We start from the raw sequence: 27561 nt of genomic DNA, 5'->3' as shown, positions 1-27561 counted from the left end.
GAATATACGAAATCAACTCATCAGGTATAATATCTGAGCGTCAATGATGAGTTTTATGTAGACGAAACGCGCGTCTGACGTATAACATTATAAGCCTGGTATCTTTAATTACCAATTTGAGGTAAACAAAAATAGTATCCCTAAGTCATTGGTTGAATTTCTATTGTCAGGACATTTGTGTTTTGTTCATTAGAGCTGATATATTATTAAGATGCTCGAATTTATGTTTTAATCTGTAACCCGCACAGCTGCTTTGCAATATAAATTTAAAGGAGAAAATCAACCTATGTAAGACAGAATACGGTAAATCAAGTTCAAATTGTTTTCGCTTAAAAGTTCAATTCAATTTCATCATACCAATTCAAGTCGTTAAGCTGCTTGAAAACTGAAACCTCGATATAATATATTATATAGAAAAAAAAGAAAAGTCTGACATTTTTTTTGAATTTTTTATTTGATAGTTGCTGTCCCACCACTGTTAGTGCATCTTCTAGAAAGAAACTGAATGTAAACTGGAAGAATTATTAAGTTTATTGTTTTAGACACTATCCATCCGCTAGCTATAGTCACTAAAGATTAACAAACAGTTGTTTTGAAGATAAATGTTATGCGTCTTTTTTATTGGATAAATCAAACTTGAATATCTGATGACAACTATTGCCACCGAAGTCTCATTCGACACTGCTTATCCAATTGGTGTCGTATCGTGTTAAGTTGTTTATGGTCGTAATATTTGTATATATTTCTGCGTAGATTTTTGTTGGTTCGTTTGGCTTACATACCCAAAAAAACTGTTTAAAATCATACACGCCGATATTTTTTTTCTTCTAAAATTGGGGCACGATTTTTTCCAATATTAAATGACATATAATAATCTCTCAAAGCTAATAAGCCTAAAAAATTTGTATAACTCTTAAAACTTCAAATCACCGAATTCGGATAAGTTCATTAATCAATAATTTCAGTGGACACAATCTATTGTTAATGCATGTTTTATTTGAATTATGACCATGGCAACGATAAAAGTTCAATCCCATCAATTCATGAGGATTTAAATGCATTGGAAATACTTCAAAAACTATTACGCCAAACAATTGTAATTGGTTAAAAGGATTCTAAACTTTGAAAATTCAACCAATGACGTGATATCATTTTTTTATTTTGAATACGAATTATGATATAACAAACAGTAGTATGGAGTTTGAGACGGTGAAATGCGCATGCATGTAATTTGGCGGCATAAAGCCATTGCTGATAAGAAAAATAAAACAATATGATGTTTAATTATATTTGCATGAATATCGTACATAATGTGAACACATTGTATCTTTTTATTATGATCTCAATTTTGTATATCCAAAATAAATACAGCATATTTCATTTAGACATTGGTGAGGGAGTAACAATCTGAATTTTATTCATTAATATCATTCGGATACACATTCTCGATGAAACAAATTGAAAATGTAGAAAGGCGCGTCTCGACTTCTAAAGTCTCACGAAAACATTCGAAATAAAAATATTGCTTTCTGTCAAATTAATTTTTCCCTTTTCAGTCCGAGTAGAGCCCATGGCAACGTGCAAAAATAGATTTTGCTGCTGTCATATAAAATATGGTTGAATAAAACCCAGGGCACAATAGTCAATATTAATTTGAAAGCACCAAAAAAATCAAATAAATTCGAAAAGTTACTTCCGTCTTCGTGTATGTATGAAATTAATTCTTTCTCACAACACACATACACAATAGGTTTGCCGTGTTATGGTTATAAACAGCAAAACCTCAGCTTACGAAAAAAAATAATGATCAATTGCATTTGATCAAAATGGGCGTACATATCAACAAATGTACATGCAGTTGGTGCTATAATAGAGAATTCAAAATATGTCAAAGAGACAACAGCATGATCAGTGATTAGAAATCAGCCCAATGCCCCGAATGGGTCTTCACCACAGCGAGAAAATCCCGCACCTGGGGGAGGCGTCAGCTGGCTTAAAAATCATATATATATATGTGTATGTTTATACAACTAATACAAAGTCCTTCGAGTGAATACTGAAAGCGCTTTCGGGTTCTTCTGTGTAAGGGATTTTTAAAAAGCAACCAACGAAAGTCAACTTATTTATAAATATCACAGATTGTCATTTGCTAGATAGAGTAGACATTGTACTACGTTATTCCATGCGGTACACACAGATACAACTTAACCTGAAAAGATAAAGCATTTTATTAATATCAAATATATGAGTGAACCGATACACAATCTGAAAATACTAACAAAATAGCCAGTCTTATAAATCATCAAGATTTTGTGTCGTCATTTCGCTACAGAAATCAGAATGTACGCAGAAATAAGTGCAATAGGAAAACTCGACATGTTTTGCAAGAACAATAGTATTTGTGCCTAGAGTTTCAATCCGTTTCGTTCTATGGATATACAGATCACATACATTAATATTTATCTATAAATAATTGCAGTATAGATGATGAGATAAAAGAAAAAAGAATCAAAGCAATGATACAAATAGTAGATTTGGTGTTTAAGAAATCTTGTAAGAAGTTTTTGAATTTTCATAAATATGACATTTCGTAAATGTGAAGCGATGGTTGTTATGGATAATGAAAACAAGCTGAATAGAAAAATGTTGATACCATTTCTTGCCTTTAATTTATACAAGGCTTCTTATTTGGTACGTTACGGCTAAATATAAATATACAGTGACACTCGAATATAAAAGTAGTTGACGAGCATTAAAAACCGAGGATTACAAAACGTGTTTAGGATGCATGTACAAAAATTAATATGAACTCTCCGCCCGAGATAATAATTTGCCCTTATGTCAGCGAAAAAATGAAATAATGCTTACCAAAAAAATATATTTTGTGCATGTGTCATGCTTTTACAATAAAGAAAAATATGAATTTGAATAGGTACATGAACCTGTGACGGGAATTCACCTGGTGTTTTTTTCAGCATTCAATCCTGTCTTCTTCTTTATAATTTATGTAAATTTTATTGATTTGCTATCTTATTAGGTTATGTAGGTGACAGAAGTGTTGCCGATATCTACAGCTTGACAATATGAGACTGTTTTATTGATTCTCAAGCCTGTTCAATGTGTATATTTTAATCATGTGTGTATAATCGAATTCTAAGAATATAAATTCGTCATAAATTATCATGTGTTCTTAGTTGACCCAATTATTTGCAAGCCCTAATTGTCAATCATTTATTTCGTACTGCCTATTTATTGGCATGTCAACTTGCGTGATTCGAGCGATATTGAGGAGGTTTTTGTAATCACATAGCGCGTTTGGCGTACACATTTAAGTCTTTGAGTTATTTTTATGTATCATAAAGTGTAAATTCAATAAATATTATCGAAAACACTTTTTTTCTTATTAAAGAGACAATATATTTGCTATCATTTAGGACACACAAAGAACCATAGTTATGTTAGTGAATAATAATGCCTTATTATATGTTGTAGTGTAAGGATGCCCCGAGGTTCCTCATGCTATTTCGGATTTGGCTTTCCTTTAAGGTCTTGTTTCGACAATAAGCTTCTCTAGTATTAAAGTATAAATAGATCATTGGCTTTCCATTTTTACGGAGTTGAGTGTTTATGATGAAGGTAAATCCAGAAAAGAGTCGAACGCACCATTTTGAATAATTTTTTTTTATATTTTGGTGGATTTCTAAAAATGCATCTTATGATATTAACAAAAACTGTTGGTGGGAATTTTGGTTAATGCAACGGAATTATGGTACAGTACCAAAACGTTTATATTCATTTGTTCAAAATTGAACATGTCTATTGATCGAATGTATTTAATTGCATTTCATTAAAACCATTCTTTTCGTCTTGTTCTTTGTCCTTATTATTCATGTGATAACTGGTGCTTTGCGTAAATCAACAAGCAATTATTTTATTTCCATATTAATAACTGCCTCATTTTATGAAAACATGTCATCTGAACGAAAGAGCTTATCTACCAATGATTACAATAAAAACTAACACTGTGTTTTGTACTTATAAGTTTGCATGGCTGATGCAGCTTGCATATCAGGAGGCACTTGCCCTGTTGACGATTGGTATTGCTTTTTTACAAGGGCAAACGATTCCTTCAGTTTTTGTTCGTTACCTTGGAATTATCTCTTACTACTCTCTTGACGGGATTTGCTCATCGGTCTACTACTGTCGCCTGTTGAACCTAAATGTTTTTTTAAGAATGATGATTGTGAAATGTTTTTTTTCCTGACAGACAGTTTTAAGGCCATTCAATTTTTACAAAATTTTCATTTCAGCACAGATAATTTTCTTGTAAAACGGTGTAAAACGCAGCTTGCAAATGTGTATATTTCGAATCTTTTAGGGAATATTTATTACGTCATTCCCTGAAAAACGTTTTCTTCGTTTACTACTGGTTTTTTTCAACTTACATCATCCATTAAACCATCAAATCCACCAAAATAATCACATGCTCCTAGTATCAGCGCACTTGGTCTTTCTTCGATTACACCTGTAATAAATATATGTCTTTAAACGGGTCCATAGAATATTATATTGTATTCGAATTTTACAAGACACCAATAGCTTTTTTTACGGAGTCACTGACCGGTAATTTAAATTGACCTTGCAAAATACTCAATACTCTTTTTTAAAATGAAATTTAAAGGCTATTTTATTAGTTTATTGCTTGTTTTTTTTTAACAAACGATAAGGTCACCATCGTTTTGCATAATGTGCGGTAGGTGTCTCCTGACAATGTTGACATCTTCATTAATCTAATATACTAATTAGTTACCATGCATAAAAATATATATTATAATATAGCTTATATATTAGAGTACATTCGTTTCTGATATTTTGAAAGATATTCAAATAACGTTCTGTCGGTTGTTTGAATTATTCATCTAAACGTCGCATTGCATCCAGTTTAAAAGTCATGAAAATATGAGACAATAGTGTGCTCTTTTAATATTATTACTCTGAACTTGTTTTTATAAAAATTTTAAATGACTTTTTTTTTTCATTCTTGTATACAGATGTTAAAAATCTATGGTTTAAATAAAAAAAACTTTGTTGAGAATAAACGCTTCTTTTTATTTACGAGACGCTTTTAATTTGTTTTTTTCACATTCACCTTATGTAGTCGAAAAGAGAAAACATTTTCAACTATTTATATCCACCTTATTTTTCTACTCGCTAAAGTTCCAAACATTAGTTGGTTTACAGTATTATATAATGCACATACCTCTAAGTGGGACTCTTGATGTCATACCATTTATACTTCCTGTAAGGAATTTACCATCATAAACAAAACTCAAAGTTTTCCATTCTGTGTTCTACAAAAGTGAAGACAACCCCGTTTGATAAAATTAGATAATTCAAACATGTTGATTTGAAAGGCAATCCCGCGGTTAGACAGATTTAAAAAATTCCGAAATTTCCATATCTTTTTAAAACTTTTTCAATCAGTTAGTTATTCAAATTTTACAGTACATAAATGATATTGTCTTGCTCGGGTTTATAAAACAATGCAGAATCGTAAACATAAAATGATTATTGATACTTTAAATGGATTCCTCTTCTTATCAAATTAGACTCTTTATAGATAAATGCTAAGTAATATTCAAAGAAGAACAGCAAACCAGTTCATATTTTTGAATAATAAAATATCATCAGCAACTTCAAAACAAATGTAGACTAAGATGTATACTAAACACAACTAGACAGGGTAACAACTTAAAGAGGCACTAGCTGTCAAATCATGGTCACCGATTTGACTCAAATTCTCATATTTGATTTATAACAATGTACAACATGTATCCACACTATCAAAAGTCGAAAATAAACAGTTTACAGAGCATGGGGTAGATAAAATATAGGTTCGTTTCGTGTGTATTTAAGTCAATACGCCATATAATCAACTATCGATTCCACCTCTGATGACCATATAACCGATGTAAACATAATGAAGATATGAATAGATTAAACCAACACGTGCAATTGGGTTTTTGTAGGTCTCTTTGAATTTATTTTATAGATTAAAAATAGATGTTTCTCGTTGCTTTTAACCGTATAAGAATGATTTTATGTGCATCGAGTTACCGTTGTTTCACTTTCATTGTTGACATTCTTTTTGTTTAAAAAAAAACCGACTACACGTAAAATGCATGCGTTGTCAATCTCTAGCTAGGGGTTAAATTGAATTTCAAATGCATACGGATTTTAAGAGGTCGACTCATTCACTTGCAAGTGAAAACCGAATTATCAATGTTTCTTATATTAGCGTAATTTGACAAAATTGAACCTTTTTGACGGCAAAAAGCGAATTGTCATTTCTCTATTTCACTTTCATTATTGATTGAACAAAAAAATATCAAACTTTAGATTTTTTATATATCTCGTAGCTAGTGCCGCTTTAAACAAAAATCCTTTCTTGTGAAAGTAACACGAACCAATTAGATGTGGATACTCACATTATACTTCAGAATTGCCATCTTTTCTCCTGCTTTATCTGTTGTTGCTAAGAACATTGCACCTTTGTTTGGACTGATAGCTATATCAATCGATGGTCGCATTACCTCAGGGTTAAAACAGTTAGATAACAAATGCATTGGTTCTGTTGTTCGTGAATGTGGGTTTTCTTTGTATTTCATTGTTACTGTAAATTGGGATCCATACGAAACACCAGAAAATCGCCATAATCGAATTTTACCACTTCCGTCGAATCGCGCAGCTCCACTTTCTATGTGAACATTTTCCGGGGTTACTGCCAGATTATTTCCAGATTTGTCATTGAAACCATCGTGAAAGTCAAGGATGAGTTCAGGTCTACAGGCTAAACGATAACAAAAAATATTTTAAAAGCATACAAGAAGGTGTTTTACACTTTTTACACAATGTAATCGCACACCTTTTGTAACATATTTTAATATATAATTGTCATATACCCGATTCAAACTAAAATTCCACAAAGTAACAGATGCATATTCGACCGTTTAGTACATTACCATTGAGTTACATTTTTATGGTTCAGGGTAAAGTCGAAAAACAAATAATTGGGGACAGTTTTATATGATTATGTATGGTGTGTGAAGATTACCTCTTGTTAACATATTCATGAATTTCAAATTTAATTTCGCTTTTAAATATACATACATTCTCTGCGGACATCATCACTTCTGTCACAAGTGCAAAGACCCGGATTATACTGTGAGCCACGTGGACATGATCTTGTCATCATTCCTAAACCAGGAATTTCTTCGAAATAAAATCTCTCGTTTGTTTCAAACGGTGACATTCGACAACTAGCTGTAATTAAAAATCTATATATAAAGTAGTAGCATAAAAATAACAAAGCAATGATACCGATTTTGAATAATTAAATAAAAGTGTAGTGCTTATTATGAAAAATAGAATTGGAATTTTTAAGATATTAAAAATCCATCACCCTACAGCAAAAATGACCTTAGGTTGATTTGGCTTTTCTTTGCGTGTCACTTTGGGTCACTTGGATCCTTAATAATTTACGTGCTGATATCATCAATGACCGATGAAGGTTCATCCAGAAAAGTGCTCTAAAGACATAAAACGTTTATGATGTTATGGTTTCATTTACTGATAAATTGATCATTTGTGAATTTCTATCTTGTGATTAAATGTAAGGATGGGGATGTGTTTAAAAACTAATGAAGAAATAAATGCCTGATCATGTGTCATAAAAATAATTCATGATCATGGAAAAAATCAGTAAATACAAAATTTAAAACCCCAAATAAAAGTGACGAACTGACGGACAGAAGGACTGATGGACGGAGTAAAAATCTTCTTCTCTTTTTTAGATCGTTGCCCAGGAGTTCTTATTTACAGATTGAAAGGTTATGATGTACTCATTCTTTGTCCGTGAATTTACATCAAATAGCACTTAACAACATGCTATGGAATCACGAACTTCATCTTTATTTGTTTACAATGTAACACTTACTCATATTACCTACAGCAAACTTTACTAATTGACAAATCAAGTAACCTGTTGAAATGTTTGTAAAATGTTAGCATTAAGACAGTTAACCAAAACGCGTATAATGAAATATTTTTTCTAAAGGATTTAAGTACAACAGGACGAACTAGCTGTAAAACATTATTCTGAAATTGTTTTTGTTGGCGATGACATTTCTGTGTTCCTAGGTGAAGATTTGATCGTCCATCGCAAATGACTCATAATTGAGATTAACCTAAATTATACCTACCAAAAGGTGATGTAAAAGTAAGGTCGCCAGAATCTTCACACCAATCGGTACATCCGGGTTCTGGAACACACTCTTGTTTTTCCTCACTAAATGCAAATCCAGTGGGACAACATTTTGCCTGTGATAATCCGTTACGACAGGTCCAGTGAGCTCTGCAGTTCCCTTTGTGGTCATATGAACGGACGGTAAAATCAAAACAGGGATCTGTTGATATGAATAAATTTGAGACATTTAAATACGTGTGACGTTAAGGCAAATGTAATCATTTCACAATTTGCCTTAAAAATATATATTTGAATCAACTTTTTGAGCGTAAATAATAATGAAGTGAGCATTTCAGAAAAATCGTGAATCATTCTACATATATTAATCATAGTAACTAAAGAGATATTGAAGAGTACAATCACTCTTTAGAAAAATGTAAAAATCAATATAGAAACATTTAAAATTTTTATACACAGCATTGTATGCTTTTTTTACATTGAATTTCGTCTTTGTGAAGAAAAAAAAATATTAACCTCTCCAACAAGACATAGATGTAGCTGGTCTACAAAGTAGAAGTCGCTGATCCCAGAACATCCGGAACGGACATCGGGCCCTCTCTACTTTTATCTGTCCACCTTCGTAGAAACACTGTACGAATTCATTACAACTTTTAGGGTCTGCATTATAACCAACACCGTCGACATACTGACTTCCATAGCATAAATCTATAATAGCATACACATTATCGAGTTATAACTTATTAATCATCATCAATAATCAAATCTGGTCAAAGTGTTTCTAGATCTGTTACGGAGACTCATAGTCCGCGCATTGTTAGCAAAGTTTAAACAAATTCTTAACTAGCACGCAAGACGTCCTCTTAAAATTTTAACTATTGAAGTTATTGATAAATTTCCTTATTTGAGGAACAACGTACAAAATATTTGAAATATTTCAACAATTATGTATAAGTCAACACAATTTTGACCGTCAACATGTTCAGTGTGACGACTTGAATCATTTAAAGATTGTGTCACTGATTACACTGATCCATTTGAAATCGTATTACTTATTATCTCAAGGACCATACCTACATAATACATTTGTGACTGTTGTTCAATGTCACTTAGAGGATTTCGAATGATAATATTATGTTCATTCACAATCTTTACAATAGAGCAGTTATGTCAGAGAGTACTATAGACAAATAACGCAAATAAGTCTCGAATACGTCAACTGTTACGATTTAAATTTTTAGAGATATTGTTAATAGAAATAAACAATTTTTCATCTAAAAATAGTAAAATTGTGGGCTTATCTAAAACTTATGCAAACATCTGGATTAAGTAGTACATTGAAACATATCAAATTTCCTCGTGACTGCATTAAGCATGTGGACAGGACATTATACGCTGTTTGTTATTTAAAGATTTATGTCGTGAAAAAGCAATAAACCTTTTGTGAATTTATGTTTACCTCTCACAAAATTGTTTATCATTTTTAATTAGCATTATTTGTCGATTGTAAATACTTCACACTTTACTCTTTAAAGAAAAAAATTATAAATGAGGTATTTTCATTTTTATCAGAGAGATAGATAGATTAAATAAATGTATTGCTTTTTATTTGAATTATCGAAATTATTAATTTTGGTCAGAGGCATAGATAGCTTAAATAAATGTTTTTCTTTTATTTGAATTATTTGAATTATCTAAATTATTAATTTTGGTATAGCCATGATGTAAAAATCGGGTTCTTGTCTCAGTCAAGCATAAAAAAAAGTTGAATGCATAAATTTTCCGGTACTGAGTCTGTAGGACGAGAAAACAGTGAATACTGTTGTCTTGTCGATCAGGCTGTAGGCAAAGCATTTTTTCGAAATGATACATAATTGCAAGACATAAACAGCAATGCTTGCATCATAGTTCACAAAAAGAAAATTTGGGTAAGTCAACATAAAGTCAATTTATATGGTTTCCTACGTTATATCAATTTGTCCTACGTATGCTTTTTCAATGAAAATTGTTACTTCACAATAGATTTTTGACAGTACGAAAACCCCAAAAGACGAGAACGTATGCGTAGTTCAATTCCAAATTTAGTAACTCAATATGGTTAACCCTTTTCACTTGGAATGTCATACGTGAAATGCTTCACATTGAACATGACATATGTTTCAAACAACCATATATTAAACTCTACGGTATCACGTACAACATAATAATGGTTACACAATCCTCTATTGTTCAACTTTTCGTTTCTTAAGACGCATATATGGTGCCAATCAATCCATATACTTGTTGCTCCCATTCGTTTCAATTCTACGTAGTTCAACTAACAAGAACAACATATGAAAGATTCAAAACAATAAATTAATGTGGGTTTGTATAAATTTACCAAAATATAAGACTATTATAACAATTTCTAGACACGTTTTGCCAGCCCAGTAGTCAACACTTCGGTGTTGAAATGAATATCAATAATGCGGTCTTTTTATAAATTTCCTGTATACAAAACTCTGAACTTTTTGAAAAACTAAGGATTTTCTTATCCCAGGCATAGATTACCTTAGCCGTATTTGGCACAACTTTTTGGAATTTTGGATCCTCAATGCTCTTCAACTTTGTCCCAGCCCAGTAGTCAACACTTCGGTGTTGACATGAATATCAATAATGTGGTCTTTTTATAAATTTCCTGTATACAAAACTTTGAACTTTTTGAAAAACTACGGATTTTCTTATCCCAGGCATAGATTACCTTAGCCGTATTTGGCACAACTTTTTGGAATTTTGGATCATCAATGCTCTTCAACTTTGTACTTGTTTGGGTTTATAAATATTTTTGATTTGAGCGTCACTGATGAGTCTTATGAAGACGAAACGCGCGAATGGTGTACTAAATTATAATCCTGGTACCTTTGTTAACTATTTACACCACTGGGTCGATGCCACTGCTGGTGGACGTTTCTTCCCCGAGGGTATCACCAGCCCAGTAGTCAACACTTCGGTGTTGACATGAATATCAATAATGTGGTCTTTTTATAAATTTCCTGTATACAAAACTTTGAACTTTTTGAAAAACTAAGGATTTTCTTATCCCAGGCATAGATTACCTTAGCCGTATTTGGCACAACTTTTTGGAATTTTGGATCCTCAATGCTCTTCAACTTTGTACTTGTTTGGGTTTATAAATATTTTTGATTTGAGCGTCACTGATGAGTCTTATGAAGACGAAACGCGCGTATGGCGTACTAAATTATAATCCTGGTACCTTTGTTAACTATTTTCTCAGTATTTCAAAAGGCAAATACGTTCAAACATTTATGGACGACTTGCTTCGGATTTAAACAAATGTCATCGTCATTTTTTAAATTTTAAATTCAAGTCATTGAAACAACCGTATATGAATAATAATTGGATAACCCTGTAAAAGATTTATCATTATGTGCAGATCTTAATTCATACGCCTCTAGGCGGCAATAATTTTATATATGCACATTGTGACCTCGGAGAGATAACATTTCCCGCTTAATCTGCTTGATTGAATACATCTGGGAATTAGACATTTCAGTTCCATAATAAATCAAATAAAGGCAACAGTAGTATTCCGTTGATTAAAAGTAAAAATTGTTTGAAAGAAAACAAATCAGGGATACAAACTAAAACTGAAGGAAACACATCGAATATAAGAGGAAACTAACGGAACAACAGAAACGCTAAAGTGCAAAAGAAAACCACCAACATCCATAAATATGGTCTATTAGATATCAACTTGCAAACACTTCTTACCTGATTGACAATTCCATAAAATTACATTATAATGACAAGACAACGATGGGTGAACAAAACGGAAAACAATAAAGCTATCAAAAAAGACGGGATTCAACTGTCAACATTGAGCTATAATCTTAATCTGTATGAAAAACACACAAAGAGATCTCGAAGACCGCAACAAAAAAAAAAATTACAGATTAGGTCGATTCGGGACAATTTGAAGAAACCAATTTTTTTTACTACTTCAATGACTTTTCTTTCGTTCTTTTTGTTAAAAATATTGAATTAAAGAAAGTATCATGAGATAAAAACAAAATGACCTTGAATGGCATTTGTTTTGTTGATGTCCGTTTTGTTCATACAACACTTCAACTATGTCTGTTCTTAAACACCCTTCTCTTTTAAATATTTGGCTTTGAGCGTTCCTGTTGAAGTTAATTCTAGAAAAAGCTTCAGACGCTTAAAAATCATAAATTTGCGTTTTACTTTTTTTATGTTTATTCATTAAGATCTCAAGCCGTAGTACTCGGTTCTAATTACGATCTCTATATATCAAAACTTACAATACCATATAAGGAATATGATTATGGATTCCGGATAACCTGTTGTTCAAATGAAACGACTATCTAGTTTTATTTTCAATTTTAATCTAATCAGGTATCTAGTAAGTTCTAATATGCACTAGTGACACGTATCCCTTCCCTGATAAAAGCACTTGAGTGATTATAAGCAACAAAATATCCTTTTTAAATTCTAACACCTTATGTTCCACTCTATATGACAACTATAGATGATGCCTGGTTGACTATGTTGTACAGGCCGAAATAAAACAAAATGCTTTTATAAACGTATTTCTGGTTTATAATGTTGTCCCATTTAATTCAGGTGTATCTTTTTAAAAAGAAGGTGAAAAGATGAAAATAGCAAACTTACAAGAATGGTTTTAATTTGCAAAACCATTTTAGAGTTAAGGTCATATAAATGAATTTACATAATTCAACACATGAAAAAACTGGAATAATTCGTCAGCTTTGAAATTTTGAAGAGGTCTCCAAATTATCGTTTTTGATTTGATCATTTATATAAACCTTTTCCATTATATTGTAGAGACTTATATCAACATATTTGAATTATTGCACTTGCTCAAATTTTAAACAAATAATATTAACCAGACATTATCTTGCATGAGTTATCAGTATAAAGCCAATATATCACTCACCCATTTGAACAGTTCCATGTGTTTTACTATCTAAAAGGGAGGCTTGTTATAGTAAGCAGTGATTAATCTATATCTAAGTTGAAGTGTAAGATGAGCGAAATATGATAATAAATAAACTTAAATGATTCTCCTTTTAAGTTATAAATTTATATTGTGTATATTGAAAATATGATAAGATATACATAATTAGTTTGTAAAAAGTTAAATGGACCCAGTTTTGATCTTAACGTACAGTATGCAATCATCAGGTTTTGAATTTTGAGAATTAGAAAAAGTTTAAAGATTTTCTATATTGGTTCAATGTTGAAATGAAAAGGGGGAAATCTCCATAACAACTTACGTTCTTCCTCCACTCGGTCCGGATTTACACCAGGTCTGACTGGAAGTTGTTGTACTGTTTGTGGTTTCTGTGTTACTGGTATTGTAGTGGTTGCCATAGTCGTAGTGGTTGTTGTTGGAACTTGTTTTCGTGTAGTAATTTGAGGTCTTCTTCCGAAGTCTTGATTTTGTATTCTTTGGTAATCTTGATTTTTTCTTCTTTCGTTATCTTGATTTGGTTGTCTTTTGTCATCTTGATTTGTTTCTCCATTATTTTGATATACCTTTATAGGCATATTGATGCTGAACAATTTGATTGGTGCTAGTGGATTTCTATAACCTCTTGCCCAGCTGTCTGTTGCTGTATGATGTTCAGGTGCATTTGTATATATTTGATATGATTGTGCTGTAGGGGCGATGGTGTTCCATGCAGCAGGAGTAGATTTTTGTGTTGGTAAAGTTACCCATGGGGCTTGCACTGGATTTACTGGATTGTACCAAGTCTGTTCATTTTGTTTTGGCTCTCTGTATGATGGTTCATTAAAACTGTTTTGACTTAACCATGGTACATCATCTTGTGAAAACATTTTTTCTACTTTTGTTCCGATGATATCCCGTCCGTTTAGTATGTTTGATTTTACGGATATTTTCACTTGTCCATTCAGATCATTGTCCTCTTCCATGGGGTTGTGTATAACAATTGTTGCCCTCGTTGTTGTCATTGGGGTTGTTGTAGTTGCAGCTGTTGTTGTAGTTGTCGGCGATTGTGTTGTAACTGTTGTTAGCCTTTGTGTGGTAGTTGTATGTACTGGTTGTTTTGTTTTTATAACTATTGAAAAAAAATACATCATGACAGGAAATGAATTTTGAATAAATGAGTTTTATCTATTTCTTTATTTACAGATTACTATTAGAAATTATATGATAACAGGTTGAAATAAAAGATTGCATAATATTGCTGTTAAATATGAAGTTTCTGTGGGTTTTTTTTAGTACCACAAAACAAATGACATTTATGAAAACGGATCAAAGAATCTTTGAATTTGTTATTTTACAACTTAAGAAAGCAAATCTGTCATGGATACTTTGAATAAACCATTAAACGAAATTCTACTAAAGAAGGGCACTACCAGAAACTTACCTGATTGATTAGGAATTGTCAGCTTTCTTACTGCTTGTAATAGTTTATCTACAGCCATATGAAATGGTTCGATATAAAAGTATTCATTCGGACTAAAAGCCATCGATTTCAATTGCTTCTCATCTACCAGCCTTCCAACACCAACGCTGAATAAATGAATTCCAATCGATTTTAATGCCTCGCTTTCACCTTTACTAGCATCCGGGTACTTTGATCGACCATCCGTGATGATAACACCTATTTGTGTCATTTCAGAACGCCCTTCTGTGAAAAACATTCTTTCTATTCTATTTATTCCTAAGTCAATTCTACTGCCATCTTGTGGCTGTTGCAGTTGATCAAGTTGTTTTATAAGATTATTTTTGTTCGCGGAATGAGCAAAACTAATGGTATCACCAATGTCCGAGCTTACAACAATGACACCAACACGTACCCTATCGGATCCAATGTCAGTCTGGGTAATAAAATGTTCTACTAATTTCTTTTGTTCTAAAAATTCTGCATCTGATATGCTATCAGATCCATCTAACAGAAATATTATATCTCCTTGTTCTGTGTAACCTATAATAAGAGCAGAAAAAAGACGATAAAAAGAAATTGACTATCAAAAACTCATCGAGGTTTCTGTTTGATTTTTGTTTGTGATTAAATATTTTATGCTTCTTGGAAACATCTCAGTTGAACATATGTTATCAACAGACTCGTCTCAATTTTTAAATTACTTTTGAATCGCATTCGGTTGTTGCATTTGTGGCAAAAGGTATTTAAATTTCAGCTGAGATCGTATGCTAACATTAAATGCCTAACTTGAATACAAATAATCATGTGATAAGATGATAACTATGATGATCGAATTAAAAAAAATTGGACAGCTTGTTAAAAAACATAAGTCTTCCAATAAAACCTAAAAAAATTGCAGGTTTTTTTATGTATCGTATTGTAACGCAAAACACTTCTATAGAAAGGACTTTCAAAATTTCAGAATTGAAAATCTACGAGAAGAGAGTGTTTGTGAGGGACATTTACTGCCTTGCTTTGTTTTGAAAATTGTAAGAATATTTTTTTTGGTAATTGTACTTCAGTTTTGAAATGGTGCAGGAGGTATTCTTCATCAAAATTCAGCAACAATTACACCACTTTCGGTTAATAAATATGTTTCGTAAACACGTAAATTGTGTCCGCGTTTTTGAAGGGTTCTTTAGTTTTTAGTTTTCTTTGATTTGTTTGTGTATTGTTGATTGTCTTTTCGTCTTTTTTCATTCTTTGACATATTAGAGATAGCAAAAGTCTATCATTAACAGTCATATTCAAAAATATAGTTTCAAAACAAGTACTTGAAAGGACTAAGTGATTGTAAGTATCATAGTATTAATGAATCTATCAATATTACTTTGACACAAATTATCTGAATTTCGAGGGGGTGTTATCTTTAATGAAATTTGCATCACTATTTCGGGAAAAAATATGTGATGGGTTTATGTGACAATTTTGTTAAACATTTCCCTAAATCAAGCATTTTTTTCATCATTTGTGCAAATAAAAACTATTCACTAACTTTAAATATTCATTTATTTCTATCTGATTGAACTTAAGTATATTTTATCAATAACTCGCGTCATTCTAAAATAAAAATGCACCATTTAACATGACAAACTATAATTACAGCTGATTTAAAATATTGACCTTGTTTTCAAATAAGAGATACGAGGTCATTGTTAGATTCGTCAGATTTATGGACTTCCACTTTGAATTTGTCTTTGAGTTCGGTTCTTTTTAATACATTTTTTAAATCCTTCTTTTTAATAGTAATAACATGAGTGATTTCTATGAAATGTTTTAAGAATAGGCAGGACAAATTTATCAATCGGCCATATTTATCGCATGATAAAAGTCTTTTATTCAAGTACAATACAGCTTTAAAAAAAGTTCTATCACTATTTTAACAAGACGATCACAGGGAGGATGTCATTAGTGAAATAGGGACATCTAGCCCTTCCGAAGCATTTCATTCATATTAAAGTTTTCGCGTATGATCAATGCAAACTCTCACATTTTCTATGTAGACTTTTATATTCGTGCAAATATATTTTATGATGTCAAAATGCCTTTTATTACGTCACAATTAAAGAATGACATAAGTTACCCCGACTGTACGTGTGGCAGCCGGTGTATCTCATGTATATAAGATAAATCAAAATTGGTTTATTGTGATTTTTAATCTGTTATAATTGTATGTCTTTCGTCTGTTCTCTTTTTCGCTCTTCACTGAGGAAGAAAGGGAAGAATTTATTACTTGTCATATTGTCAAATTTTGTAAGTGAACCTCTGAATTTTGCAATCTGCTTTCAAAATTTTGGTCTCTTGTGGTGAGTTGTCTGATTGACTGTCATATCACATATTTTTCTCGAGACGCGCATTTCGCCTTCAAAAGATTTAGCGTCTAAATAAAGTACGAAATTGAAGAGGATTTATATTTTTTTTATTTTTGAAGTCCATATTATTGGAATTCATCTTATCGCTATTTATCCCCCATTACTGGATATCACACAGGTTCCCGTTAAATTTTGACGTCATTATATAAAGTATGTGACGACACAATGGAAAAGTGATTGTTGTATGGCGTCAATAGTTCAAGCGGGTAAGATTCTCGGGTCAGCTTGGAATAACGATAAGGTGTTTTGTGATGAAAGGATCTTTGTTTTTGTTTTAGCAGGTATATCATATAAAATTTAAAAAAGTGTACATACCGTTACTATCAGCCGAAGTCGACATTATCCACAAACAAAAAATAATAAAAGCAACATAATTGGTGATCTTTGACTTCATCATTGTTTTCTGAAAAATATTTTCAAAACATACCAATTAACAGAAACAGATATATGGCAATGACAAAGATGACAAATATTTACAGTGTGAACATAAATTGTTTATTGGAGATGCAATTAAATTTATTAAATGTTATCATATATTAGCAATTTGATTGCTTTTTATATGAGTTTGATTGTTTATAATTGTTGTCATAAATAAATCAAAAAGCACTATGAATCATCTATCAATTTTCGTGGACATTTTATTCAATTATAAAGGTTTTTCATGTCATATTGAGCTTGATGACATCACAATATGACTAACAAATTGCTTAACTTTTTTTCATTTTTGCTGTTGAAAGTGTAACACAGGCTGCCAGCTTTTGTTTTAGATACCTTTTTGTTGGTCTATTAAAAATATTAGCTTCGGTAATGGATGGTAACTGTCTTTATTTGCCTCATCGTGTTTTTTAAGCGTCGTGTGTCATGAAGACCACATGTTTAATGGCTAGTTATATTAACTTTAAACTCAAAAGTAAAAAGACCCTCATCAAAACATATACATCATGCAATTATTGCTCCTTGTCAACACATGTTTTTGGTCAAGACGGTTGAAGAGTAAAATCACAAAAAAACTTAACTCCGAGGAAAATTCAATAGGAAAGTCCCTAATCACATGGCAAACCTAAATGACAAAACACATCAAACGAATGGACAACAACTTTCATATTCCTGACGTGGTACATGCATTTTTTGATGTAGAAAATGGTGGATTGAACCTGGTTTTCATAGCGCTAAACCTCTCACTTTTACAACAGTATCATCAAATAAAGTTACCATTTCTGCTACGTCTCTTTTGTTTTATGATTGTTAATTTCTCCTTGTCTCATACCCATTATTTTGTTTAATTCATTTTGCACGACCTTCCATTTTATGTCGTTTAATCGATGATGTATAGATGTCTTATAAGCAAGCATACCACATCTTTTTATTTTTATATCTCCTTAATAGGAAAGTAAGTGTATCTTAATATATTTTATTTCTGCATGTTGGTAATATAGTATGACCTGTCCGGTGTATCTGAGTTTACTCAGTTTTGGTGAGGTATTTCCGTCCAGTATAATGTTTGGTGGATTTTTGTGTTGTTTTTTTTATTTTTTGTCTATTATTTTTCTTTTGCCATTGTGACGATTGTTTTTTGTTTGCCTTGGTGTGTTCTTACGTTTTAATGTGAAATGTATATGCAACAATAATAAATAATAAAACAAAGTTATAGATATATAGCGTTCAATGTGCTTCTCTTGATTTACTTGCTAAATGAAGGTTTACACAGGAACTTTTTAAAATCAGAAACTCAAAAATGTAAACTCCGTAAAAATGGTTGGGCATTATTCCAACAGGAACCTAAAGGATTTGTCAAGTCAATTTAAGGTCAACTTTGCATAGTATCAAATGTATACCAATATTGAACGTAACCACTTCGCCGGCATAAAACATGCTTTTTGTTTATATGTAATTATTGATATATATTTCTCTTACCTTAAAGTGTATTTAAAAGTGGAGCCAGCTCCTTTTAGAAGTATTATTTTCCGTATCGGCCAGCCGATCGGAAATCAGAATAAAACAAATCAATCAACGAACCGTATCATGACCAACATCAACTGTGATAAAGTCGTCCCTACGTTAAATTACAATGTATTATTTCAGGTCAAGTTAATTTGCATATAAAATTGAATAATTTGCATGTTTTTGACAGAACAACATGAAGCGTTTATCTAATTAAATTTATTGTCTGACACGTTAGTTTTTCTTTTTTAACACAAGACAAATCACTTAAATTTTGAAAGGGGAAATGTTGCAAATACATGAGGTACCTTAAGGGAACTTTTAAAAATATATTTGTTGACGGACAAACAAGTGGTCTTATTTCTTAATGTCAGATTTGTTAAATTAATACGATGAAATATTTTCCCACTGATGCATGAATGAAGTTTCTGATACATTGCATGATATATATTTTTTTAAATGAAATATTATTATATATGATGATATCACCTTTACTTCACCTCTGAAGTAGGTGCACAAATGCATATTGCCTCTATTAAAAATATGTTTAAACAAAAACTGTAGCAGTATTTTTTGTTCGATATTAGTTTTTCGCACTGATTAACATGTATTTATTCCAGTAAAACCTTCAAACGTCATTTATAATTGTTTCACTTGATATTATTAATATTTACTGACGCAAAAGGAATTTCATAGAGCATGCATTGTGATTTTTTGTAATGCATTGCACTGTTAGATAGAACGGCGCGTTCAAAAATAACACCTATAAATAAACACATGATGAAAACGTGAACAGGGATGTAGAGGCTTCAGCAACAGGTACAGCCCAAACAAAATGAAATACAAGCTTCAAAAGACCATTTGAAAACCAGATGTAAAAATTTAAAAGGGGCACATTTAGTTTCATCGAATTGGATTACTGCGATATTAGACATTGCACGGCAATACACATTGATGTTGACATAATTATATACAATCTTTACTTTCCTAATCTGGGGCATTGTGTGAAAATAACGAAATAATAAAATTCATTTAAACGAATTCAGTAATCGAATCAGTGCTTCAGATGGCATCATTTAACAGTGAAAGAGAGGCACTCACCAACCTCATTATAATGCTCACAAACAGTGATACCTGGTTGATAAAATAACTTCTACTGTCGATTATATTACGAGAATTTATTGACTGCACTGTAGCATATAAAAAGGCAGAAGATCGTCAGCCCGTAAGCCTTGTGAAAAAAAATGAAATTGAGCACCCCTTCCTTTCTCCATTATCATTTTCTATGTTTGTGATCACTGATTAAGTAAATGGGTTGTACTTCAATAGGTTAAAACAATGAAACAGAATCAGTTACTGCTTATTCTTTTGCAAATTAGTCACTTGATTCAATCACAAATTCGTTGTTCCTGGCATATATGTTTTATTCATTTCGGTTATTTCATCTTCTTAAATGGTAATATTGATTTCAAAAACATATTTCAATGATATTTTTTGAGGATGTGTTCTCAGTTTCAGGGGAGCATATATTTTTTAATGAAGATATCAAGGAATTGCTTGACAAATAATTTTTTTTAAGCATCCAATACCTTTACTTCTGCAATCATCAATATCGGTGTCTTCAAAAAAGGGTATATGCAGTGTAACCTACATAAATTTAAAATACGAAAGAAATCTAAAAATGCAGGAAATGAAGGCGTCTTTCTCTATTTCAGGGTGACTTGGCATCGGTATATTTTTAAAACTCTTTTACCCTATATTTTGTTTATAAGCAAAAACAATAAACGGATACCCTGTTTAAAATGTGTTAAAATAGCACCTTTTTCATAACTGTATGAAACATAAAATCACAAATGAAATTTTAATTCTGAACGATCCCCTACATCCTCTATCATTTGAAATAAACAACCAATGACATTAAGGTCTCTACAAACGATTTAATCAGGTTATATATGAATGAAGTTAACTGGGGCATGGCAAACTGTGGTTTTTATTTCCACATAAAACAGATATCCATCCAAACGTCATAACAAGAACTTTTCACATTTTTAACATCCACACATGTGTTCTAATGCAAGCTGGACATATACCAGTGATGTATAAAAAGTTCTTGCTTCATTTTTGTCTGATTTCAAAAACGATCAAAGGGGTGTGAACAATCTTACCAGAAGAGTGCATGTTCTAACCTAAAAACAAGAGAAGAACGCCCTCACATATATTGCTGTTTTGCAATGGTCGAAATAATTCGTTCATAAGTTTGCTTGTAAGGTGTATTCACTTTTGAAACCCGCAAACCATTCAATTAATCTGATTTTAACAAGGTTTGGAAATCTGTTTAAAGTTGTTTTGATTGTCCATGATAGTCCTTTGGTGTTTTAGGAATTTTCAAATAGTCAAGTTACATAAGTCTCAAGGAGATGATATTCGTACACGTAAGACAAACAGATTCTGTCATAGCCTTGCTTTTGTACTAAAAAAATAAAGTTTTTTTGATTGAAAGTAAACATAAAAATACAAAAAGCTCAAGTGTAAATTGTGAAATTTCACAGACAAAAATGTTTTACAATGCCAATAAATATTTACTTTTTCAATATGACACGACAAAAGATATAATATTCGTTTGAATTTAAACGCATGCTGCTTTTCAGTGACTTTAATTAAAAGCAACAGCAAAAGAAATGTTTAATGCAAAATAGAAGGCACCAATGCTTCACTCTTTGTTTCAACGTTACCTAAAGATGGTAAATCGCATGTTTTCATCTTGATATATATTTTCTTAAAATAAAACATATCACCTCCGCTAACCAAAAGAAATCTTTCATTTAGGTTTTTTCTTGTTACAGAAAATTAATTAAATTTTATGACACATCCAAATTGCAATTCGTATTCTGTGTATATCGACATTTCAACCATACAAAAGTCCTCAACTTTATAATATTAACACCGCCTGACATTAAGTTCCCAACAAATGACTAAATCATGTCATATATATAGGTAATTGGGACATATCTTATTGACAAAATATGGTTCAGATATATTTCCCTGTAAAATACAGGCTTTACCTTGGTCGTATTTGGCACAACCTTTTGGAATTTTAGGTCCTCAATGCTCTTCAACTTTCTACTTGTTTGGCTTTATAACTTTTTTTATCTGAGCTTCACTGATGAGTCTTCTGCAGACGAAAGGTGCGTTTGTCGTATTAAATTATAATCCTGGTACCTCTGATACCTATAATCAATCCAAACGTCATTACGAGAAGTATCGATATTTTTAATTCCCACCATATACATAAAAAAATATTTAAATATACACCGTTGTACCACAGTTTGCAACTGTTGATACGCATATTTACCATTTTCTAGGATACCTTTACCAAGTCAGAAATGTGACTGTTGTTTGCCATTCTTTCCGCTGGTAGCTTAAGTCTTATTTTATACTTTATCTAATATTAATCAAAGTCCAATGTTATAATTTTTCAGGTTTTATAGAAGTAACATTGGAAATCGTTATATTTGTTCATATATTTAAACAAATAATGTATCATTTCTAAAGAGATGTGTCATTGTTTCATGGTTGTTGTTTTTTAATTCTTGTTTAATTCTATTTTAAATCATATCTCAAATAATTCCTCTCATAGTGCCCTCTGTTTTCTTTAGATATGTTGATCCTTTTGAATGTTGTATATATTGAATAATTCCATGTCAGAAAAAGCTAGTTATGATTCGCGTGGTGACTACAATTTCATCTGGAATAGCTTCATCAGGATGTTAAGTTATTAGAACCAAGAAAAATTAAACCTGCCATAGAAAGTTGAAAACGGCATTTGGTTCGTATGCAATACACAAAAGTGTCTAATAGTTTCTTCAGTTCAATTAAAAATCATGATTTGGGAAAGTTATAATGACAAAAAAGCAATTCCAAGTTTATGTTGTGAAATTTCTATAGACAAAAACCTTATACAGTGTCAAAACACGTTTACTTTTGTAATCTGGCATGAGTAAAATTATAGAAATTTTCTTAATTTCAAACAATTGCAGTTCAGTAATCTAAAAGAAAGCAAAAAAAAAGGAAACTGTAAAATTCGAAATACAGGAAACCAATGCGTCACTCCCTGTTTCAACGTTACAGGAATGGCCTATCCGGTTCCAAAAAACATAATATGTCATATAACTCTATTCTCATTACAATTACATTTTTAAATAAAAGTATTTTAACATACAGTTCATATATAGTTTTTTCCTGAACGAATCTGCAATAAAACCATTCCCAAGTCCTTTACTGTTTAATATTAACCACATATGACATAAAAGTCCCAACAATTGATTTAATCAAGTCAAATATATTATTAATTAGAGCATATTTTATTGACACACTGTGACTTATTTAGTTCCTTATAAACGACAGGTGTCAGTCTAAATCGTCAAATCAAGAACTGTTGGCAATCTTAGCTTCCACATCAATCATGTTTTAAAAATTTGTCAGTGCAGCTGTTTCATGTAATTCAATGTGTTCTGTTCGTACCACCGTCAAATTTTGTAAAAGATCGCATGTTCTTTGGGTTCTGAACAGACTGGCAAATCCACACAAGTTTAATTGTATCGTAAATGGTCGAAAACAGTTTTTAACATTTATCCTACGATTTCTGTTCGCTTTACTCAAAATTTGTTGTCAATACAATGGCATTTTATACCATTAAAGTCTCAACAAATAATTTAATCAAGTTAAATATATTAATAATTGGGGCATATTTTATTGGCACAATGTGACTTATTCATTTTTCCTATAACTGACAGGTAGCACTTCAAACGTCAAGTCAAGAACTGTTGGCATTCTTGACCTCCACACAGGTACATCAACCACGTTTTATACCTTTATCAGTGCAGTTGCTTCATATAATTGCCGTTGGGTTTTTTTCGTACGATAGTCATAGATAGTCACATTTTGTAATAGAACTTACTAGGGTTCGAAACAGACTGGCAAATCCACACAAGTTTATTGTATCTAAAATGGTCGAAGAAATGAGTATATTATCAGCACGCATGTCATGGAGGCTTTCTTTATATTTACATACCACCATTGTAACTGAGTGCAATGGATAGTTTTTGCATTCCTGTCTTTCCTTTTTCCTATGTTCTTTCTCTAAATAGTATTTAAGTGTCATTTAGTTTTTCCATTGTTGTAACATTTGTGTTTTTAAAGTGATTTAGTAATAACACAACGTTGACTGCTTTACCACATTTTGCCTTTGATGTATGTTTGTTTTACTAACAATATTTTTTCAATACAATGTCATGTCACACGGCTGTATTACATGAGATTGTTTCAACTAGCTATAAAACCAGATTAATTCCTCCATCGTTGACATAAGAACATTTCCCTACCAAGACAGGAATATGACAGTTGTTTTCCGTTCGTTTGATGTATTCTTGGCTTCCGATATTTTGACATTAGATAAGGGACTATAGTTGAGAATATTCCTTGGGGTTTAGTAGTTTTCATATAATTAAATTGTGCATGTTGTCTTCTTCAGTAATTTCGTCATAAACAGAAAAAGTAATATTGCAGTCGTTCCTTAAGTAAATTATGCCGTTAGTTAACTGTATTGAATTGTTTTATATGTTTCATGTTCATGGCAAAGCCTTCAATAACCAATTATACGGTATGTTATTTTTCTCATTGTTGAAGGCCGAACGGTAGCTCTTAATTGCCTGCGTCTATTTCATATGTACTCTGGTAGATAATTGTCTCATTGGCAATCATACCGCATCTCCTTATTTTTATCTTAAAGTACAAAGTTGAATTGTACTCTTTGTGATGATGAATTGTGAAAAATGGGTTTTGTTATTACTGGTTACCCTAAAGGACCTGTTTTTATTTATTCATTTCCAGACATAACAAGACAATATGGACAATGAATATTTAACGCAAAGTAAACATTTACATAATGACCTGTAGATATATGTATATAAATATGCACATGTTCACAACATCGTAGTTTATTAAACAAAGCTCTTATTTGATCTAGCAAGTAAAAATGATATATAAGGACATTCCTCTTAAAGCGGATGACATTTTATATAAAATAAACCAATAGTTATTTATTCTGTGTGAAGAATGACGCTGTCCATGGGACATTAATTTCACGCAAAAACAAACAAAGGTACAAAAAGAACGGAATGATACACTTTAATTAAAACAACCGCGTTATGAAATATGGCAAACGTGTAGATATACATCAGAAACAAAAGGGTAAATTTGTCAATATTAAACACTGAAAATAACTTTCTATTCTGTGTTCAAGCAAGCTGGATTATATGTTTAATCAAATGTGTAATATAAGAATCTTAGATAATCTAAATCCTCGTCTCATTGGTATGCTATTAAAAGTGCATTGTTTTGTCACACTTTCCATCAAAAAGCATGCACAATACGAATTCATATGACATACGGAAACATATATTACCATAAAATGATAATCACACCCCAGGATGATCATGGAAGTGTTTAACGACCACGACTTGATTTCAGCACTCGCACGGTCGGTTTCCGCACCAGGAGACGGGCTTCGGATTGACCTTAGAAAAAAATGTGTACTTCGTCGGTGAAAAGGGTCTGCATACTAAAAATATATAAAAGAACTACAATTAAAAAAACACCTTCAAGACTAAAAAAGCCAGAGGCTTCTGGCTTGGGACTTGCATAAATAAACTGTTGGTTTAAACATGTTTTATGAGCTCCCAAACCTTCCCTTTACCTATAGCCAATGTAGAATAAACATACACACAACAATATGCATATAAAAATTCATTTTAAAAGAAGTCCGAGTCATATTTTATGTTACATGTTTCAGAAATGTATTTGTCAAATAAAAGGGAAAAAAACATGTAAGTTCTGTTTTTTTAATGACGTTACCTCTTAATAATATTTTACTCTGATTATGGATAAATGTCATCTGTACAGGTACACAGATTATAAATCATAATACAAAATATCCTTAGTTTTGCACGATAAAGTTGGCAGACGTCAGCTGTTACAAAATTGACTGATCTAAAACTACACTAGGCTCGTACGTAGTTGTGCTCAGCATTAATGTGCACCCTCTGCAACAGGTACAAACTCAATATTGAAAGGCAAGCTACAAAAGACCCTTTGAAAACAAGATGTAAAAATTTAAAAGTTAAGCATCAACAATCATTTGCTTACTGCGATATTGGACAGGCGTAGTAATATACGTCGCTGTTGTCATATCTATATTTATAGATTATCATATTAACGAGATTGTTTTTCTCGGTTGAGCCGGTAAAGGTTTGGATAACCAAGGATAATCTGTTTATCGCCATTTAACCCATGACGATGTTGCGTCCTTAGTTACTGGAGGTAATGTCATTCAATTCATATTCAAAAAATCTATCAGTCAGCAAGATCAAAGGAAAGTTTCTTAAAATGTATAGTTTCCTTAACGGGGGCGTTGTGTAAAAAGAACAAAACAGTTAAATTCATTTAAACAAACTTAAGATATCGAATCATGCTTCAGACGGCATCATTAACGAGTGAGAGAATCATTTATAAACAATTCATTATAATGCTCAAAAACAGTGATATCTGGTTTATGAAACTAATATTACTGCCGAATATATTATAACAACTCATTGACTGTATTGAAGCATATAAGAAGGCAGTCTTTTTGACTTTCAAATTCAAATTGGAAATGATATGCTCTTCCGTTTTTCAATTTTCATTCTTCTATGTTTGTTAGAAGCTATTCGCTTTTTATTTGTCTTGAAAGTACTTCCTTCTCCCCTTTTGAACCCAATTTAATGTCGTTCTATCGTCTCATTAAACATCGATGGTAGAAATGTCGATCTAATACAGTATGTATATGCCTGTCCTGAATCAGGAGTCTGTAAAAAATTAAAGACAAACAGACACATTATAGTACACAAGACACAACATAGAAAACTAAAGACTAAGCAACACGAATTCCATAAAAAAAACTGGAAGTGATCTCATGTGCTCCAGAAAGGTATGCAGATCCAGCTGCACAAGTGGCACCTGTCATATTGCTCATGTAATTACAAATCCGGTAAACAATCTAACTCGGTGGGTCACATTCGTGAAAATGAAAGGACATAAGGAACATATCCGATTTCATCTGTAAATCGGTTATTCCATAACGATCCACCAACTCGTGATGGTGTCATTAAAATAAACAAAGGGATGATTTCAACTTTACCATTTGAAACTCTTGGTTAAATAGTTTCCTTGTGAGCAGCAATCCGATATCAAGTAAATCATGATAGGAAATAAAAGCCCTGGAAAATCTTATCAACTGAGATATATTTAATCCGTATGCAGGCGCTGCTGGAATGTTGCTCCAAGTTGTCGTTTGTAGATGTTATACATATCCGTTTTTCGTTAATTATTTTGTACATTTTATTTGGCTATGCCAATGGTTTTACATTTCTCCTTTCGGGGCCTTTGATGGCTGTCT

The 27561-nt window shown here is 31.7% G+C and overlaps 1 protein-coding gene across 2 annotated transcripts; it reads right to left on the bottom strand.

Annotated features, from left to right (window-relative positions):
• Nucleotides 1-1271: 1271 nt before the first annotated feature.
• LOC134680836 (protein PIF-like) lies at nucleotides 1272-19229 on the bottom strand. Of its 2 annotated transcripts, XM_063540086.1 has the most exons (12): nucleotides 19044-19229; nucleotides 17445-17532; nucleotides 14698-15258; nucleotides 13579-14385; nucleotides 13239-13268; nucleotides 8780-8971; nucleotides 8262-8465; nucleotides 7171-7323; nucleotides 6489-6850; nucleotides 5261-5351; nucleotides 4446-4525; nucleotides 1272-2209 (listed from the first exon to the last, which is right to left on the bottom strand). In XM_063540086.1, the coding sequence occupies exons 2-12, from the start codon at nucleotides 17524-17526 to the stop codon at nucleotides 2171-2173; spliced, it is 2601 nt and encodes an 866-aa protein (XP_063396156.1). In that variant the 5' UTR covers nucleotides 17527-17532; nucleotides 19044-19229; the 3' UTR covers nucleotides 1272-2170. The 2 variants fall into 2 exon arrangements, with proteins under 2 accessions (XP_063396156.1, XP_063396157.1); XM_063540087.1 differs by lacking the exon at nucleotides 13239-13268.
• Nucleotides 19230-27561: the final 8332 nt, after the last annotated feature.

Source organism: Mytilus trossulus, chromosome 8 (assembly GCF_036588685.1).
Source record: "Mytilus trossulus isolate FHL-02 chromosome 8, PNRI_Mtr1.1.1.hap1, whole genome shotgun sequence".
In the NCBI taxonomy this organism is placed as follows: Eukaryota; Metazoa; Mollusca; class Bivalvia; order Mytilida; family Mytilidae; genus Mytilus; species Mytilus trossulus.
Note: the sequence above shows the minus strand (reverse complement) of the source record. Positions and strands in the feature narration are given on the sequence as shown.